The following is an 18,078-nucleotide window of genomic DNA, read 5'->3' as shown; positions in this document are numbered from 1 at the left end:
TTGTCTTCTCAACTTGATAAAAAATGTGAAAGTCTTTGTGAAAGTTTTGTCTCTTGCTCAAATTTTGGTTGATAAACAGTGCCATCAGGTGGGCATATAACATCATAACAATTTACTGAGCAGGTTTCTTTTAATTTCTTCTTAGTTTTTTTACAGTATTTGCTGCTTCCATAAATGTTGCTGTGGCTTAGTTATTCAAAGCAACCGTATGTAGTGAGAAAATATATTATAAAAAGTATAATTTGCAATTAAAAGTTTAGCAAGTTAATAAAATGTTATATTTTTTTCTTTTGCTTTGCCAGGTTGATGTTTTTGTCAATAATAATTTAGTTTAAAATGGTAGTCAAAGGCAAGAATGGTTATGTCTACATTAAAGCATATAGCAGATCAACATAATCATACATAATAAATATATATTTTGAAATATAGAAAGTTGCAATATCTCTAAATAAGTCAGTTAAAAATGTGTGCAGTTTACTATATAGATAAACGGAGCAAGAAAAAAACTATTATTACGAACAAGTCTGATACTTCCCTATACGTGCCCCCATGTGACCCAGACATGGGTGGGGCTGTGGGTGCTTCTGCTGCCTGACAAGGAGACCGAGGCCCTCACGGAGCTGCAGGTGCTGTGGGACCAAACTATGGACTACCAACAGAAACTGGCTGAGAAGTTGACCCTCTTGAATGAGAGGGGCACCGGAGTCCTCATACGCATGAACTACATTAAGAAGGTGAGGGCCACAGGAAGCTAACCCTTGTATGAGACGGGAAAAAGGAACTCAAATTTTGTATACTTCTTTTGATCTGAAATTTGACAGGATGGAATAATGACTTTTTAATATGTAGCAAGACTTTTGGATGTATGAAAGTTTGTACCAAAATTATATAGTGTTGAAATCCTTTAGCTAATGTAAAGTCTATTTAAGAAGCTTTTGCCACTGCATCATTCTGCAAAAAGGAAGCATGAACAGGAAGTTGGTTTAAGCTCTCTGTCTTGTCAAATTTCAGAAGGCTATATTTGGAATGGTGTGCCTAATGTTAGAAAAAATATAGATAATAAAGTAATATGTAATATGCAGAAAATAAATAAATAAAAAATAAATAAATAATTTAATTCATGGACTTTTCCAACAATTAGTACTTTAAATGTTTGGACCAAAGCCAGGAATTGAATATCACACATATTTATTTTGAAGATGATGATAACAAAAATATTTTCCGATGCTAATGAAGTGCACTTTAGACTTCTCAATTTCAAGATATTGTATTGCTGACAGAGAGGCTGCTAGATCTGGTTTAGAGGTGGTTTTGAAAAGAAGGCGGAGGATTCAGTGCAATATTTCACACTCAGCATAATGAGTTACAGCATTTCACTATACTGGGGTTATTATTTTGATGGTATACTGTCTTCTTTATATAATCACAAAATATAAATCATTAGAATGGCAGAAGTGATGTTAATGGTTATAACCTTCTTTTGCATTTAAATTCTGTTTTTTGTAGACATGCACAATTCAGATTTGATTTTAGATGAAGATCCAGTCATTTTTAATTGTGAATGGTGAGGACTTTTTAGCCAAGAGTTCTACAAAGAGTTCTATGTCAGTAAATGCATGTGGTTTAGAGCAGACTTCAAACTTTAGAGGAACACATTTTACTATTCTATCTGTTAAATAGCAATAATCAAAAGTCTGTATTATTTATGGTCACAAAACTCATATTAAAAGTAATTTCTATTTATTAAAATTTAGATAAATCTATAGGAACAAACCATGCTTTTTATCCTATCAACTGTATATCATGGCATTAACATATGAGATACAGCTGTAGGTCATCTGTACTGCATGCAATCATTATGTCAGCAAGCAAAACACTTTACTAACTTACTAACTATTGTGTGACTGGTTCACTGTCAAAATCTAAACTACATTCAACTGTATTCTGTTTCAGACATGTGCTGACCCCAAACTACGACCATCCATTCTGACTGATAAAGTCATGGAGTCCGCCATCAAACACATTAACAAGAAATTTCCAAACATTGACTTCAGAGGAAGTGTTGTAAGTCTGCATGGCATAATTGGCGTCACATGTTTGTTGTCTATAAGTGAATTAAAACTGTTTTTGTTTATGCAGCAAAGTCTGACCTCCATCCAGCGACAAAAGACTGAAGTGCTCTCAGCCACATCTATCTTCTATGATTCCTTCCTCGATGTCATAGAGTTCAGGGTGATTATATCTTTTCTCAATTTTCATTTCAATATTTGGGTGAGCTGCTTTCCCATTGTCTTCCTCCTACATGACAAACAAAGACACAAAATGAGCCATCCAATACATACAGGATTTTTCCTCATTCATTTTATGGCTGCATCACCTTGACTTGCACTTTCAGAATACATTTACATACAAAGTGGTTTATTTTCATTTTGTTGTTTGATTTTATTACAAATACTGAGGGGAGTTAGGTCAGTGCAGTTAGCTAAAGTGCACCAGAAGATATTCCATAATTTAGTGGCTGTTGCTACCAACCTCACAGTTATGAATAATGTGTTTGCTGCTATATGCATTCAATAAGGTCAAATGTGTATGAATATATGTCTTGCCTCTCATATCTGTATTTTGCTTTTTGTTCTTCCAGGACCATGTTTATGAGCTCCTCAACACAATAGATGCCTGTCAGTGCTTCTTTGATATTGTGAGTATTTGTGGAAGAGAGAAAAAAATTTTAACTGTGATGTTTGGTTACTAGGCATTTGTGCAACACATCTGGTCATACCATCTGCTCTTTCTATTCTGCATTATACATTGACACTCTCTTCTCTTGTTTCATCTCAGGGCAATGAGGAAAATAACATGTTTGATGCATGCATTATGAATGTCTGCCAGCAAAACTGTGATCTTACTTTTCTGTGATGTGATTGAAGTGATTTAAAAAGGTCTTTGTATGCCAAGCTAATACCCCAATCCTATATTTGCAGAAATAAAGCTGGTTACAGCTTTGAGAATAAGATTCTAACATTGCTGGTGTAAAAATATATTTTAGCAACATAATGACTTTTTCACAGCCTGGGGTTAAAGGCATACCATAGTTATATACATCTTTCACATTCAGTCACTGTAATTTTAGTGTCTAAACTGAGAGTCCTCTCTTCTATTTTCACTTTTTGTTAGGCCATCAATTTTGACTTCACTAAAAGCTACTTGGACCTGATCATTACCTACACCTCTGTCATCATTACATTGTCTCGTATTGATGACAAGAAAGCCCTTGTGGGAATGTTCAACTGCGCTCATGAGATGACCAATGGCAGCAGGTGCAGTCAGTTACACAGTTGTGTAGTTTAGCAGTTACCTATGTTTAACATGCATTATGTACCACATATTTACATAATTACCACTTGTTGTGCCTTGCAGTGACCCTTCCTACCCACGACTTGGACAAATGTTTGTTGAATATGAACATCCTTGGAAGAAACTCACTGAAGAATTTGGCCCTCATACAAGAGTAAACACTTAAATTTAACCGATAAACAGTGTTTTTAGTGCTATGTCAATACACACACTTGATTATCCAATGGACTTTTTGAAAACATCTGATAGAAGAGATTCTTAATTTTAATGTATATTAGCAAGATAATTCAAGTTCAGCAAAAACATTGCCAGCTGAATAATTGTCCTTAAGACTTTTAACTCAACTACAGGGTACGACATTCATTCATATTTGAAAATGTCCTATATTTTTGAGACTTGTGGTTTCTGTCCCAACCCAGTCAGTGACATCGGCCTTGCTGTCTCTGGGAGTGTTGTACCCTCGCAGAAACCTGCCAGCCGAGCAGTGGCGCAGTGCCCAGCTCCTGAGCCTCCTCAGTGCCCCGGCGGCCATGTTGGATCCAGCCTGCTGTGACACGGTGAGGAATCTCTCTCCCACTAACACACACAGGCCAGTATAATCCATTAATGACATGGGAGTTTGTGTGTCTGTCTTGGAGAGAAAATTAAAATAATAAATTCAACACAGCACATTGTTCTTGTTTGTCCACCCTGCGCAGTTTAAAATGGTAATATAATATTCTATTCAACTCAATCATGTTCAGTTATGTTTGAAAGATAATATTATTTATAATTTTATGCATATTTTATTCTTTAAGTGAATGTATTGTTTTACAGATGGCATGTGAATATCTGTCTCTGGAAGTTATGGAGCGGTGGATTATTAGTAAGTAGGCTCTAACACACCATCCTGGTGCATGCTTTTTGCTGTAACGTAGTAATGTGGTGTTACGGGAAAAAAATAATAATATTATACTCGGTACAAAAGTCAGTAATGCGCGTCACAATGCTTTTTAAAGATGGATTGATGTGGTGAGTTTTTCGTTTTTCTTCATGCAATTTTGCTAAAATCACCGCAATATTAGGAGTGGTGAAACGCCGGAGACGCGCCCAAGTAGACCATCAGGTACGCGCGGGCAAAAGGATCGACGCAGAACTTCACGCTCCACGGGGCGAACCGCAGCTGATGCCCGATCGCGCCTCGCAAACACCCTGTCTGCAAGGCGCTTCCAAGTTCTAGTCCAAGATTAGTCCTGGTTTAGTCCTGGTTCCGCTCTGGTTTAGTCCTACTTTAGTCCTGTTTTAGACCTGTTTTAGACCTAGTTTAGTCCTGGTTTAGTCCTTGGTTCAGTCCTGGTTTAGACCTAGTTTAGTCCTGGCCAGCTCTGGTTTAGTCCTGGTATAGACCTGACCTACGCTCGCGTATCCCCCATACGTGCAATGGAGCCGCCCTCATTCACTTTCCATGCATTCTAAAAGTTGCAGTTTTTATGCTGGAGTACGGCGAAATACCCATGCAGTGGATGGGATCCGTGCGGCTGGTAGCGCTGTGATGCAAAACATCCAGACAGAAGCGCGAAACCCGTTTGGTTGGTTATATGTTGTTCTGAGCGGTTCGTCCTTCACACATTTGGCTCTTCCCGGGGAAAGCGCTTCTCAGACCGTGGCACCTAACACCGCACCCTGACCTGAATCGGAGCTGCTCCCGCTGGTTCAGGACTCTGGTTTGGACCGCTTTTCCCCAGTTTGTATGGGCGTGTCCCCAAGCTTAGCTACAAACCGAGATGACAGATGCAGAAAAGCCGATAGCAGCTGAAGTGTGTGTTTCTTCCGGTCGACGTAAATACGTTTGTGTCCCTGTCCAATCAGAACCTCATTTCGGAATTATTATTTCTATTTAAACTCGAAGGAGAAGAATTTAATCCGAACTCAAGCAACAAAAAAACAAACAAACAAACAAACAAACAAAAACTCTCCGGTTCTGTGCTTGAGTGATCCAACTGACCAAGAAAAGGCGATTGTAGCCGAAAGTTTGCAAGTATGATAATATTATGTAAGCAGATGTAACTTTGAACTTAAAGTATTCATGGAGATACTATGAGTTCATGGAAGTATAGGGCTGGCCAACATAGTGATAAAAATCAAACTGTGAACCCACTCCATTGACAATCAACAATTTTGATAAAATTGCCATATTGTTATTTATTCAATCATTTTCTATTGAAAGCAGCCCTGTGCTCAGACAAAAAGTGAGTGACAGGTGTAACCAGGTGCAGTGAAGTGTCACCACCTTAGCTCTTCAAGACAATACAAGGATGGGTCCTACTAAGGTTACGTTAATCTTGATAAAACAAAAACGTTTTGAGTTGTGGATGGCATAAAGAAAATTGCGATGCAGCCTACATTGTTTGAGATATGATCCATCCTCTATTATTTGATCTTATATCTTATCTGTTTGCTTATAGCCATCTCTTCTTCTTTATTATCTTATGTTAATGCCTCCGTGCGTGTGTGTCGTAGTCGGCTTCCTGTTGTGCCACAGCAGCCTAAATATGCACCCACCTGCGCTGGAGCTGTGGAAGATGGCCCTGCGCAGCGGCCTCTACCTGACCCTCACCAGAGACGAAGTCCTCAACATCCACAAAGTCTCTGAGGACCTCTTTGACAACATAAAAGGGTAAAAGAACTAAGTATAAAGCGAAACAATGCCTTTAATCATACACTGCGATAATTATCTAAGTAAGTTGATTTTTATGTAGGCTGCTGCTCCACTCGGCTAATGAGCTGTAGCATGTACGCAAACTACATCACTCCAGGGACCGCAAGCTGCCATCTATTGGATAGATCCAAAAGTGCAGCTGAAGAAAAATAAGAAGATTGCATTGCAGTATTAAGTTAGAAAGAAGCCTAGTTTAAATTATCTTGATTTTTTATCTTATGCTATATATTCATAGACCCAAAATGATTGCACACTTTCTCACTGAATTCCCTATTCATCTTTTTTTTGTTTGTTTTTTGTTTTTTACTTGTCAGATATAGCAAGCGGGTTGCAGACATTAAGGAGGGCCGTGAATATGTCCTTGTAAACTGGTAAGTCTTTAATTGCTTACATTCAAAAGCCTGATACAAAAGTTATGTCCAGGAGGTGAATGTATGTGTTGTTTTATCTAGTGGGGCTATGCACAGAGAGAAGAGACACTATCTGAGAGGAGCATTGAAGGAGTTATATAATGTTCTGGAGGATGAACCTGGACTACTGGGACCCAAGGTAACAATCATAACCATAACACGCAGTGCTGGAGGAACATAAATTATTCATTAGAAGCCCTAAATTGGAAGTTGCTTCTGTGAGGAGATCACTGAGAGACCTTGTATTTCAGTGTTGTAGTGACTTTCTCTGTTGAAATGTGTTCGTACCTTATTTTTGTACATAAAATGTCTAGGCCCTGTACATCTGCATGGCTCTGTCATTCTCCAGAGATGAGATTCAGTGGCTTGTCAGGCATTCAGAGAGTATGCCAAAGATTAAGACTCCAGAGGACTATGTTGACAAGTAAAACAAGCTTTTAATAATGTAATGCTATGGTTGTATGGGAGTACTAACATAAATGTTTCTTGCATCTTTTGTCTTGCAGTCAAATGGCTGAGCTGCTCTTTTACATAGAGAAATTGCGAGACCTGATGACAAAGTACAGGCGTGTAGTACAGCGATACCATGTTCAGTACTTGGCTCAGTTTGATGCCCTTGTTCTTAACGATACTATACAGGTATGTGTGTCTTAAGAGAGCAAAAGTATATATGGAATGGAATGTTCCACAGTTTGGCATTAAATGTTTCTTTTTAAGAACATGTATGTGTGTCCTGAAGAGGAGTCAGTTCTACTGACTTCCTTTGTCTCAACTATGTCAGCTCTCTCCATCAAACAAGGTAACCAACACACACATGTTTTAACAATAATCAATACAAACATACAAATAATCAATTAAAACATCTAAACATTGCATTTTTCCGGCAGTTGATAACAAGGAAGAGTTTGATTTACAAGCACTGAGACTGGATTGGTTACGATTACAGGTTTTTACTATTGTATTATGCATTTATTACTGTTTGAAAACACCAGGCAATTAAATATTTCTCTTTTTTAGGCATATTGCAGTGTCAGCAAAGCTCCCCTTCCCATCAAAGAGTACCCAAATCTAGCAAAAGTGATGAATGTGATCCAGTTTCATACTAAGATGGTTGACAACATTGAAGAATTGCTATATGAGACCTCTGAATTGTCCATACTTTGGTTAGTACCTGCTTGACTTTTATTTCAAGATTAAAGAGTTCAACTAATTTCTCATTTTTTTGTCTCCAGTTTCTACCCTCGTGTGTTTGAGAAGATGTTCAGTCAAAGCAGTGATGAGATGAAGCGCTTCCTGATGTCATTCCCATCCGTCTGCTCTCACTTCAGCTACTGTGGACACCCCCTCTGCCCAGAAGAGGTCAGTCTTCTCTTGTGTGCTGCTTCAGTGCTCTCAGATTAGAAAGGAAGGGTATATTATCTATTTTTACCCTGTAATCATGGCAACTGAAATGGGTGTTTGAAGCATACACAAACCTTAGCTTTTGCTTTAATATGATATAGTGCACAGGAGTGAAAATAACATAAATGGAGAAATGGACAGATATTGCTGCTCTAAAGTAATTAGAAAATGCTATGGAGTACTATCAAAATGTGTGCATGTATCAAGCAAATACGGATTCTAAATTGCATTGACTGTGAGTGTGAATGTATGTTTTGGCTGAGAGTTACTTAAACTTGGATCCTAACAGAAAAAAGTAGACAATGAAAAACAATTTTTCTTAACTATCAACACATAGAACTTATGTTTGTATTCCAGACAGACGCAGTGGAGAAGAGGAGTCTGCGCCTGTGTGTGACTTTCCTGGAGCAGATAGCCAAACAGACCAGCAATGTCATCTTAGAGATTTGTGCAGAGCAGTGTATGCTCCACGACCAGGTAAAATCACATTATCTGCCAGAATGCAATCTCTGCTCCTTATTCTGAATGTGATTATGGAAGTCACAACTTGGTTTAGCTTTAGGCAAGAGTTAAAACATAAAAATTTATCTTAAGCCTTTAAAACTTTGGAGTAGAATAATACAGGGTTGTTTATTCAATCCCTTGAGTAAAGTCAGATTCAATAGTTTATGTTTCTACTGGATTCTTGCTAAGTGACTGTGAAATTTCCCATGTTTGTCCTCTTTTGTTGATTCCTGCTGTTTATTGCACTTACAGTCTTTCTCAAAATCTTACTGCGCCTTTCTTTCTCGAATAGTTGCTGCCTAAGCACTGTGCAGAGACTGTCAGTGCAGCTCGCTACAGAAAACAAAAAAAGCCAGTGCCAAAGAAGGGAGAAGTGCAAAAGGAGAAACCGGGGGCAGAAAGCCTCAGGAAAGACCGCACAGTTGCCACCAAGTCAGTCTAATTCAACTCCATTACCATTTAGACTTCATTACATACAGTACATACACTGTCTACATACACTGTCAGACTGGATCACATCATTCAAAATAATATATTTCTTTATTATTCCATTGAGGCGGAAATTATAGGTAATTTATTTATATGACGCATGTTGAATTTCTCGGTCAAACACTGGGGACAGAAATACACAAATCGCCTTAAAAGGAATGGGACTATTTCACATCTTTACCATCTGCAATTGTTTCATAGATACACATTTTGAAAGTGTTATTGAACATTGTGTGTGCAATTTCTGTTATATAAATGTTGTAGTAACAGAAAGTAAAGAACATAACCTAAACCTGATAACTTTGCTCTACCCAACCCAAAACTACAGTGCTTCTTTTCTACTATATAGCAATACTATCATAAATGGTAAATTTGCCTCTAGTTTATTTCAGTGTTTGAGAGACTTGAACAGAATTGGTCATCACTGATATAACTGAGTCACTGTTTGTGATTAGGTTTAGATTGGAGCTGTTCATGTTCATAAAAAAAATCTCGGCTGACATTTTCTAAATGGGCTCTCTCCCACATACTTCCTTCAATGCATTGTCTATTAATAGAAGAAAATCTGCATATGCATGAAACAAGAGAACTTAAGAATGAAATCCATTACTGCCAGAGTGTCCCAGAATACATCATATTATAATAGTATGTTTATTGTTTTTACAAGTGTCTGTGAATAGGACAGTGTTAATAACTGATGGTATTGCTCCAGTTAAATACAGACTCCTAAATCAGTTCTGTGTATTCATTCATGTCATATTTTTGTTACTAGTGTGGACAAGATGCACCTGATGTTAACAGAGCTGTGCTCTAGCTACAGCCTCAGCTCGGATCTTATCGTATTTGAGCACATTGTGGTTCCTACTGAGTTCCTACTTTCTCATCTGGAGACACGCCTCGCTGAGTATGCTGAATGAACACACACACACACAATTTTACTGTAGTTAAATGTGCGTCCTTTATAAAGTCAGTGAACATGACAGGATGTAGGATATAGATAATAGACTTCTTATTTAGTCGCACTTCGCTATATTCACAAAAGGAAAATATATAATCCAAAAAACTATGATATTTTAATATCATTGTATTTTTCAGATTCTTATGCTGGCATAATTATTTGTGATTGTGTAGATAATTAGGTTATAGACATACTTGATGACGGGATTCATCAGTCCCTTGAAAATGGCAAAATCACATAATTATTGTACATGCCAGTAGACATTGTAGAAGATGTAGAATAGCTGTTCACAGTGGGCAGCTTTTAATCTCTGTTCTTTGTAAGAACAACACAGAACGTCAGGCTTTAGCTGGTATAAAATCTCCCAGTTGTGCAGTTCTCTTCTACAGTGACATGATGTGACAAAGCACCAGAAATAGCTGTCTGCTGTATGGCTTCTACTTGGATGTTTTTGTCTTGAAAATCAAAATAAAATGTCCATCCATCCCAGTAATGGAGCACATGCCAGAGTGTGTTCTATCAGGTTCAAAAAAGTTCATGCAAGATTTGTTCAGTGTCAATTTGAGGCTTTACCGTATATTTAGATTAGTCCTGGTACTAGGGCAACTCTTATTGTATATGTTCTGTTCAATGTCCCTGCTTTGGCTTATGATTATGTTTTCTGTCACCCTAAATTTAGCACCCTTTAGTGAACTTAATGGTCTCTTTACGGAAGTGTTTGTAATAACTGAATACATTAGGACAGTGGAGAAATATGAAACCTGACAAACAAACATGCAGTTAATATAGGCCTGGAGCAGTCATTGTGCTAACCTAATGAGACTGGTGCCATGCCTCCACTGTATGCCTCGTTTAACCACTTTTAAAGTGCTGTCTGTCCAGCTCACGTCCACTGTAGATAGTTGATAAGTGACATTTCCCAAACATGTTTTCCTCCAGGATCATCGTGAGAATGGCCAATTTCAACCAGGCCACCCAAGAGATAGCACGTCCATCTGACCTTCTGGCTAGCATAAGGGCCTACATTGCCACTTTGCAGACCCTAGGCAGCTACGTCAATGTGGATGTTACTCGCATGGTCAAGAGTGTTCTCCTGCAGCAAACCCAGCCTCTGGACTCCCATGGTGTACAAACTATCACCACCTTATACACAAACTGGTATGTAATGTAAATATGAGTACATACAATTTATAGGAGCTATCACAAATATACAAATCTGGTAATGTTCAATATAATGTTCAATAATAGAGTAAAACACTATAATCTATCTGGCAGTGATTAGGATAAACATGCAGACCATTTTTACTATTTTACTGTAATGTAAAAAAAACCTTATACCCCAACCTTTATATATATAAATTATCATTAACATTACCATCTGTTCTATTTAATAACATATTGATGCACAGAAAGTAATGCTCTACTGCATCTGTTTAAGATTACCTTAAGTTATTGCACTGATAAATACTAAATCATGTATAGTCTTGTCTCCTGTCTTTCTTCACATTCTAATCTAAAGCTCAAAGTGTGTTTGCTTTTAATCTGCCCCAAAGGTACCTGGAGAGTCTACTGCGTCAGGCAAGCAACTCCTTCATCGTCCACTGTCCCACAATGCACTGCTTTGTCAACCAAACCACAGACAATGAGCCCAGTTTCAAGGCAGAGGAGTTCTCAGACATATCAGGTCAGACTACAACACGAAACGCATCTTAAAAAGTTCTCGTACAATCCTACTGGCATCACTACAGAATCATAATACCATTGACCTATAAAGGCATCATGTAGTTTTGGTTTGGGTGAGAAATTTACTGTTTCTTGACAAAATCATCATATTTTTGTCAGCACTAGTACATTTAATAACCCTTGCATCACTCATTGGAACAAATTGCTTCTGTTTCTCCATTAGAACCATGCAGAGCCACAAAAACCTACTGTAAACAGCAAAATGTATTTCATTTCTTTCTGTAGTAGAAATCAGATTTTGCAGTTTCCGTGTCATTTACATAATTTTAAAAGTCCAGAAATCAGATTGTGAACAAAGCCACTGTTGATCTTATGTCAATTTCAAATGCTTATAACTTCACTGTATCATAGGAACTGTAGACTGCCTGGTGAAAAAATAGAAACATTACGATTCACACTGTACTCCACATGGACACCATTACACACAACTACGCCTCCTCACGATTGTCTATATTTACTTGTTGTGAGTCACCACTGGTTTCAATCACTCTCTCAAAAGAATCTACTTGCTGTTATAACAACAACTATATATAACTTTTTATAATATTAGTATATGTTATAATTAACCTCAATAATACCTATATTATTCATTTAAACAGAGTTGAGAGCACTGGCTGAGCTCATTGGCCCATATGGTCTGAAATTTCTGAGTGAGAACCTGATGTGGCATATCACCTCTCAAGTCAGTGAGATCAAGGTAAAGTCTGTGGAATTTGGTGTGTGTGCGTGTGTGTGTGTGTCTGTGTGTGTGTGTGTGTGTGTGTGTGTGTGTATATATATATATATATATATATATATATATATATATTTTTTTTTTTCTCGCATGTCATGGTAGTATATATATATATATATATATATATATATATATATATATATATGTGTGTGTGTGAGAAAAAAACGGATAATTTTTTTTTACCATATAACATAAAAAACTCAACTTATTAAATAATGCTCCCAGAAAGTATTTTTATAGCCTACTTGAGACTCTTTGACAAGGCAAAAAACACTTAACCAGGTTCTGGACAGAACTACTAATAAAAAGTTAAAAAGTGCTTGACTTTGGTCAATGTCTGCCATTTTCTGGGAAGTTAAAAGGTTGTTGATCTGGTCTGAACAATGTTTTATTCCTACTTTGTGTATAATACACATATAATATATGTGTAATAAGGACTGCTCTTTGGCCAGGCCTCTCTTGAAAATGTGAATCTAAATCTCAGTGGGACTATCCAGGATAAATGACATAAATAATCAAACTCGTTCACCTTGGATTGAAGGATGAAGGCTCTGATCTCACTGACACAGGATCTGTCAAGAAGATGGCTCAAGATATGTTTTTTCACTTATATCTTGGGGTGAATTTTATTGACTTTGTTCTCCTCTGTCAGAAACTGGTGATTGAAAATATGGACGTCTTGGTACAGATGAGGAACAATTCTGACAAGCCTGAAGAGATGGCCAACCTCAAGAGGAGATTGACAGGTGAGAGGGGATAGAAGAGGGAGACATGCTGGACAGATGTGGGGGAGATTTGCTAAAGCTGTACCAAAATCTTTATAAAAACCTTTATTCCTCATAAAGGTGGAGAGAACATGCTGAAGAGGATGACAATCATTGGCGTGATCTTGACATTCAGATCAATGGCAAAGGACTGTCTGAAAGATGTAATGTATCCCGACTTGGAACACATTTCTATTATATATATTTTGATTTGATATGATATTTTGATTACTGAAAGCTACACCATTTTTGTTCCTGTTTTTGTTCTGCTCTGTTTTTGATTCATTTGGGGGACATGGGGTTATTTGGGGATTGGTATTTGGTTTTGGTATGTATTATTTAAGATTCAGAATAAATTGTATTTTACTTACAGTATATTTACATAAACACATTTCTTAATGACACGTAGCCCACTGATATAATCTGATTTACATACAGACCCTGGAGAGGCACTGTCCTTACCTGATGGGGCCCATTGGGTGCCTGAGAGATTTCATTACTCCTGAAGCCGACATCAAGGTACCTCTACTTCATTACAGTTAATGTAGCTTCTATGGCACATAGCGGTTTGCATGGATTTACACTTTTACTCCTTGGCATGAATTTCTTTTTCTCTATTTCCTCATCTGGGAGCTTTCTTTTTGTTGTTGTGTGCCTCACATCAAAGATGCTCTCTGAATATCATATCTCCTCTGGTGGGACAATAAAGATCTTGAACTCTGTGAATGTTTCCCAGTGGATGGACAAGATGTGAAAGTTATACTGGCGTTTAGTTGAGGGGGGAATGTACTGGTTATGTATTCATCATAATTTCATATAAAATTAACAGATATTCTCAGAAGTGATTTTTTATTGCACTTGATTAATCATGAAGTTTGCCCAAATGCAGTGTATTGTATTTTTATTTGCAACTTAAATTGGACTTTAAACAGTACGATATTGCACAACCTAAAGTGAAGCAATATATAAATATGTCCCTGTAAGCCTTCCAGAGTGGCATAATATCGCTAGCCAAATGAAATTCCTTATCTCTCTTTGGAGCAACTTCACCCCCTCCTCTCACCTCCTCCTCTTCCCCCTTTTCTCACTCCGCACTTCTGGCCCTACATCTGAGTGAGCTATGGGGGACATGCCACCTCCCGCTCCTGGATAACCCCTTAGACGTCAGAAAGCTGCTGGTGCCTCTGTGAGAGACCCATCACATCAGTGGAAACTGAGTGCCCAGACAGGCCAAACATACAGGCATTACAAATAAGGAAAGATCACTAACCTCCTTCTAAAATTAGGTCCAGAACATAGCGGAATGTCATTTACTGGTCAAATAAACGGTTCCTCCTAACTGTCCCGCTGTCTTATTAATGCCATAAAAAGCATCCTAAACCATGACTTTGCTTCCTGACTGATCCTGCAGGTGACCCTCAGTGTGTATGAACTGGCCTCAGCTGCAGGATTGTCATGTGATATTGATCCAGCTCTTGTGGCAGCCATCAGTAGCATGCAAACAGGTAACAACTCCTATAATTCAATGGTCTACAAATTGTGTTGGTAAATCTCGAAAAACAGCGTAGACTCCAATTATACAACAATTCTGCACATTGCACATTACATTGTCTTCTTTTTAATAATTCAAATATTTATTGATTTTCTTAATCGATTAAACAAAGAAGACAATTGGAGACTGCACAGGCCTTCATTTACATTTAACCATTTAACCATCAACAGTTCTCACGAGCAACATTGCCCTTTATTCTCTTTCCACTTTTTTAGTGTAGGAGTATTTGGTTCCTTTTACTCGTTTTTGGTAGTAACTTTCCTCCTGTTTGTTTCCTAGACAACACTTCAACTGATGACGAGTATAAGCTGTCCTATTTACTGCTGGTCTACATTGCTGTGTCACTGCCTTTATTAGCCCTGGATCCTAACTCCTGCTACACTCGGCAACATGGAGGTAGGCAATATTGACAAAATATTTTTCCCATTATCTCGATAACAATATTCAGATAGTATTTATCAATGCATCAGGAATGTGCTAAAATATGCCTGTGCCCAAAAATGAACCACAATAAAGCAGAAATATGACTTTATAGACTTATTTGGGAGATTTCTTTTAAGGTAATTTTTTTTTTTATTATAGAAAATAATTACAGTAATTACAATCATTTTGCATTAAAAAAACAACAAGTGTGATATTGTCCATTTTTATATAGCTCCGTCCCTATTTAAAGGTGCATTTAGATTCAAATTAGGCCCGCAGCCACCACCAAATCCCTGTTCCTGTCATTAATAATCCCCACCCAAAAAATACGCCTCATTAACATTTTTACATCTTGCACTTTCCAACTTTACTCATGTGGTTTTAGTCAAAGTATCCTTCTTAATTGGAACCACATTTTCTAGAGATTTTTGTTTACAGATAAGTTTGGTCTGACGTGGATTGGTACAGTAACTATTGACTTGTGGTCCTCTTGGCTTAATTTCCTCACTGTAACATTAAGGGCAGCTTAGATTTCTATCAGTGCAAAGGGTGCGATTATTCTCTTTTATTTTTCCACTAGTCCACTTTGAAATCACAAACACATAAGCCTCTGGAAAAAGTAATTCAGGTCATTAGGTAGCGTTCATTAATAACACAATCATAAAAACCTCTTCTCATGGATACAGGGCTTGTCGTTAGAACTCAAACATTAAAATCAAGATGCCTCTGTAGTCTCTAGTCGTATACATAGACTTGGCATGATAAAGTAAAGTAAATAGAGACAATAAACGATAATATTGAAATTAATTTATGCCACTGACACAATAACCCAAGAGCCAGAAGAGCCACAAACCACAAAATATATACTAAATCTACAATAGTGTTAAAAAATCATGAGCTGCAATAAATAAATAGCAGAATGAAATGCTTTAGTACTTAGTTGGCATCTGTAATGAGTCATAGAAGATATTAATTAAATTTATTTTTATCATATTGTCAAAAAATGACTAAAAATGTTACGTTAGTTGTGCAAGAAAATGAACAAAAAAATATTGTTCCAGCTTTCATATATTGAACAACAAATCAATTTAGTAGTTACCAGGACAGGCCTAATTATATGAATATTTACAACAATACAACGTTTTTTTTTTTTTATTAATGTTTATTTTTGCAAAGTAGCAGAATCTGTGTTTATTTTTGAATGAATACTTGAACAACCTACCCAGTCTAACTACCTAAATATCTAAAACTGGGTAACTGGATATTATTACAAGGGGCGAATACCAGTGATTCAATTTATTTCTTTTTTTTTCTTTTTTTTTTTTTTTCTTGAAATATGCTAGGTCACAACAATAACATCCACTGTTTAGCTATGGCCATCAACCAGCTGTCTGCCGCCATGTTTACTGTCCAGAACAAGAACATCGAGCAGCACCTCAAAGACTTTCTCCTGGTGGGTGAGAGCCACGTGCCTCAAAGAACATGTTGAATTATGTCACTGTTTTGTCATAATTCCAGTGTTTTAAATAAATAATTTCTTGGGCACTTTGTATTTATGTTCAAATGGTTTCCCAAGACCTTCCTAACCTTTGTCCTGGCTGAGGTCACATGCACCACTGTCAAATCATTTAACTTTTTTGATGTCTTTTCACATTGCAATACAGCTGGCGTCATCCACTCTTCTTCAACTTGGACAGAACTTGGAACGGGTGGAGAGCAAGAATCGAGAGGCCATATACTTGCTTTTACACATGGTAAAGCTCTTTTTTAACACATATAGTACTTTTTAATTAAGAATGTAGATGCCCTGTGTCTTCAATGTATGTAATTACATCACTACACAGCCTTTAATGCTGTCTAAAATGCCTAAAATGCAGTGATTACTTTTGAAATTGACCCAAATTTAAAGGTACACTATGTACTTTTTTTGAGTCTGTCATCTGCTTGTTTCCATGGAGATCATATCTCTTTGCTTATATTGTTCTTCTGGGAGAAGAGCAGCTGACCAGGCCAAGTTACCGGGAAACTTGCAAGATGGATATGTTTAATGCCACACAGTAGAGCATTCCAGCACCAGAAAAGTTATATAGTGCACCTTTAACCACTTAATTTGATTCTTCCATTCCTATGACCACTGGCTGGAAAACACAAACACTGCTGTTAACTAGTCATCTAATTTGCACCAAACTCTCTTAAATATTTACTCTTTTAGTAATGTAATGCATGTTCAGTATAGTATTACTATTTTGCTTACCAGGTTGTTTCTTTCTTCTTGTTACTCAGATCGTGGAAGAGTCTCCCTTTTTGAGTCAGGACATGTTGGAGAGCTGCTTTCCTTATGTGCTTCTCCGAAATGCCTACAGAGAAGTGTATAGATCCTTTATCATCACTGTGGGATAATTTACTCTGCTTAGTATTGGCTTACAGCTGGTAGTGTGCTGGAGAGGAACCTTTGATTAACCATACATGGTTGGGCAGTGCTCTTAATGTTTCTAGGAAATGCACCATCCTCACATGACCTATGTATTTTTATTTTTTTTTCAAAACAAAAATTTAACAACATTAACATATTTTGTAAAAATGCCTTTAATTTTTTGTCACCATATACATATTATAGCCTATTTAAGTGTTTTTATTTAAAAAAAAACAAAACAAAACTGTAATCTTGCTTTTTTCAGTATTTTCAGTAGTTTTTTCATATGTCAATTCAACATTAACAAATAGTAGCTTTAGCTTATTTGTGTTGTTGCCAATAGACAAAAATCATGTAGTCACTTATCTGCAGTCTGTTTACACCCTCTTTGGCTTATGTGTTTGTTTTGCTAACATGCATCTGTTTAATAACAAATCCATGCACCTCCAAATATAACTGTTGAATAAAATAACCACACAGTGCAGCAAATTGAAGCTCAGTACCTTTGTCTGTTTATCTTTCATAAATTAAAATGAATCCGATGTTGAAATATTGCACATGGCATGTGAGGTGACAGACTTGATACTAATTCAAGAAGTCCTCTTGTGGAATGATGTGTCCCTGAAGCTTTTGCCC

General features: G+C 37.1%; 1 protein-coding gene across 1 annotated transcript; it reads left to right on the top strand.

Annotated features, from left to right (window-relative positions):
* Nucleotides 1–557: 557 nt before the first annotated feature.
* nckap1l (NCK associated protein 1 like) lies at nucleotides 558–17,936 on the top strand. The gene is made up of 31 exons (XM_020936810.2): nucleotides 558–734; nucleotides 1,954–2,064; nucleotides 2,140–2,232; nucleotides 2,642–2,698; nucleotides 3,175–3,317; nucleotides 3,418–3,508; nucleotides 3,774–3,911; nucleotides 4,171–4,219; nucleotides 5,854–6,010; nucleotides 6,367–6,423; nucleotides 6,505–6,601; nucleotides 6,777–6,886; nucleotides 6,969–7,101; nucleotides 7,180–7,261; nucleotides 7,350–7,408; nucleotides 7,480–7,625; nucleotides 7,695–7,821; nucleotides 8,221–8,340; nucleotides 8,660–8,799; nucleotides 9,629–9,760; nucleotides 10,754–10,972; nucleotides 11,368–11,498; nucleotides 12,157–12,254; nucleotides 12,943–13,036; nucleotides 13,136–13,218; nucleotides 13,493–13,573; nucleotides 14,466–14,559; nucleotides 14,886–15,002; nucleotides 16,373–16,482; nucleotides 16,694–16,783; nucleotides 17,313–17,936. The coding sequence occupies exons 1-31, from the start codon at nucleotides 645–647 to the stop codon at nucleotides 17,427–17,429; spliced, it is 3,366 nt and encodes a 1,121-aa protein (XP_020792469.1). The 5' UTR covers nucleotides 558–644; the 3' UTR covers nucleotides 17,430–17,936.
* Nucleotides 17,937–18,078: the final 142 nt, after the last annotated feature.

This window comes from Boleophthalmus pectinirostris, unplaced genomic scaffold (assembly GCF_026225935.1).
Source record: "Boleophthalmus pectinirostris isolate CB_2022bp ecotype Guang Dong unplaced genomic scaffold, ASM2622593v1 HiC_scaffold_3, whole genome shotgun sequence".
NCBI classification, from domain to species: domain Eukaryota; kingdom Metazoa; phylum Chordata; class Actinopteri; order Gobiiformes; family Gobiidae; genus Boleophthalmus; species Boleophthalmus pectinirostris.
The sequence above is the reverse complement of the archived record's forward strand: the minus strand, read 5'-3'. Positions and strand labels throughout refer to the sequence as shown.

What these genes read in the sequence shown, in the direction of transcription:
- nckap1l (XM_020936810.2), top strand. Translation starts at nt 645, where the DNA reads ATGGACTACCAACAGAAACTGGCTGAGAAGTTGACCCTCTTGAATGAG. An exon ending in TCTGAATTGTCCATACTTTG is followed by an intron (nt 7,626 to 7,694) that starts GTTAGTACCTGC and finishes TTTTGTCTCCAG; the next exon opens with TTTCTACCCTCGTGTGTTTG. An exon ending in GGAGTTCTCAGACATATCAG is followed by an intron (nt 11,499 to 12,156) that starts GTCAGACTACAA and finishes TCATTTAAACAG; the next exon opens with AGTTGAGAGCACTGGCTGAG.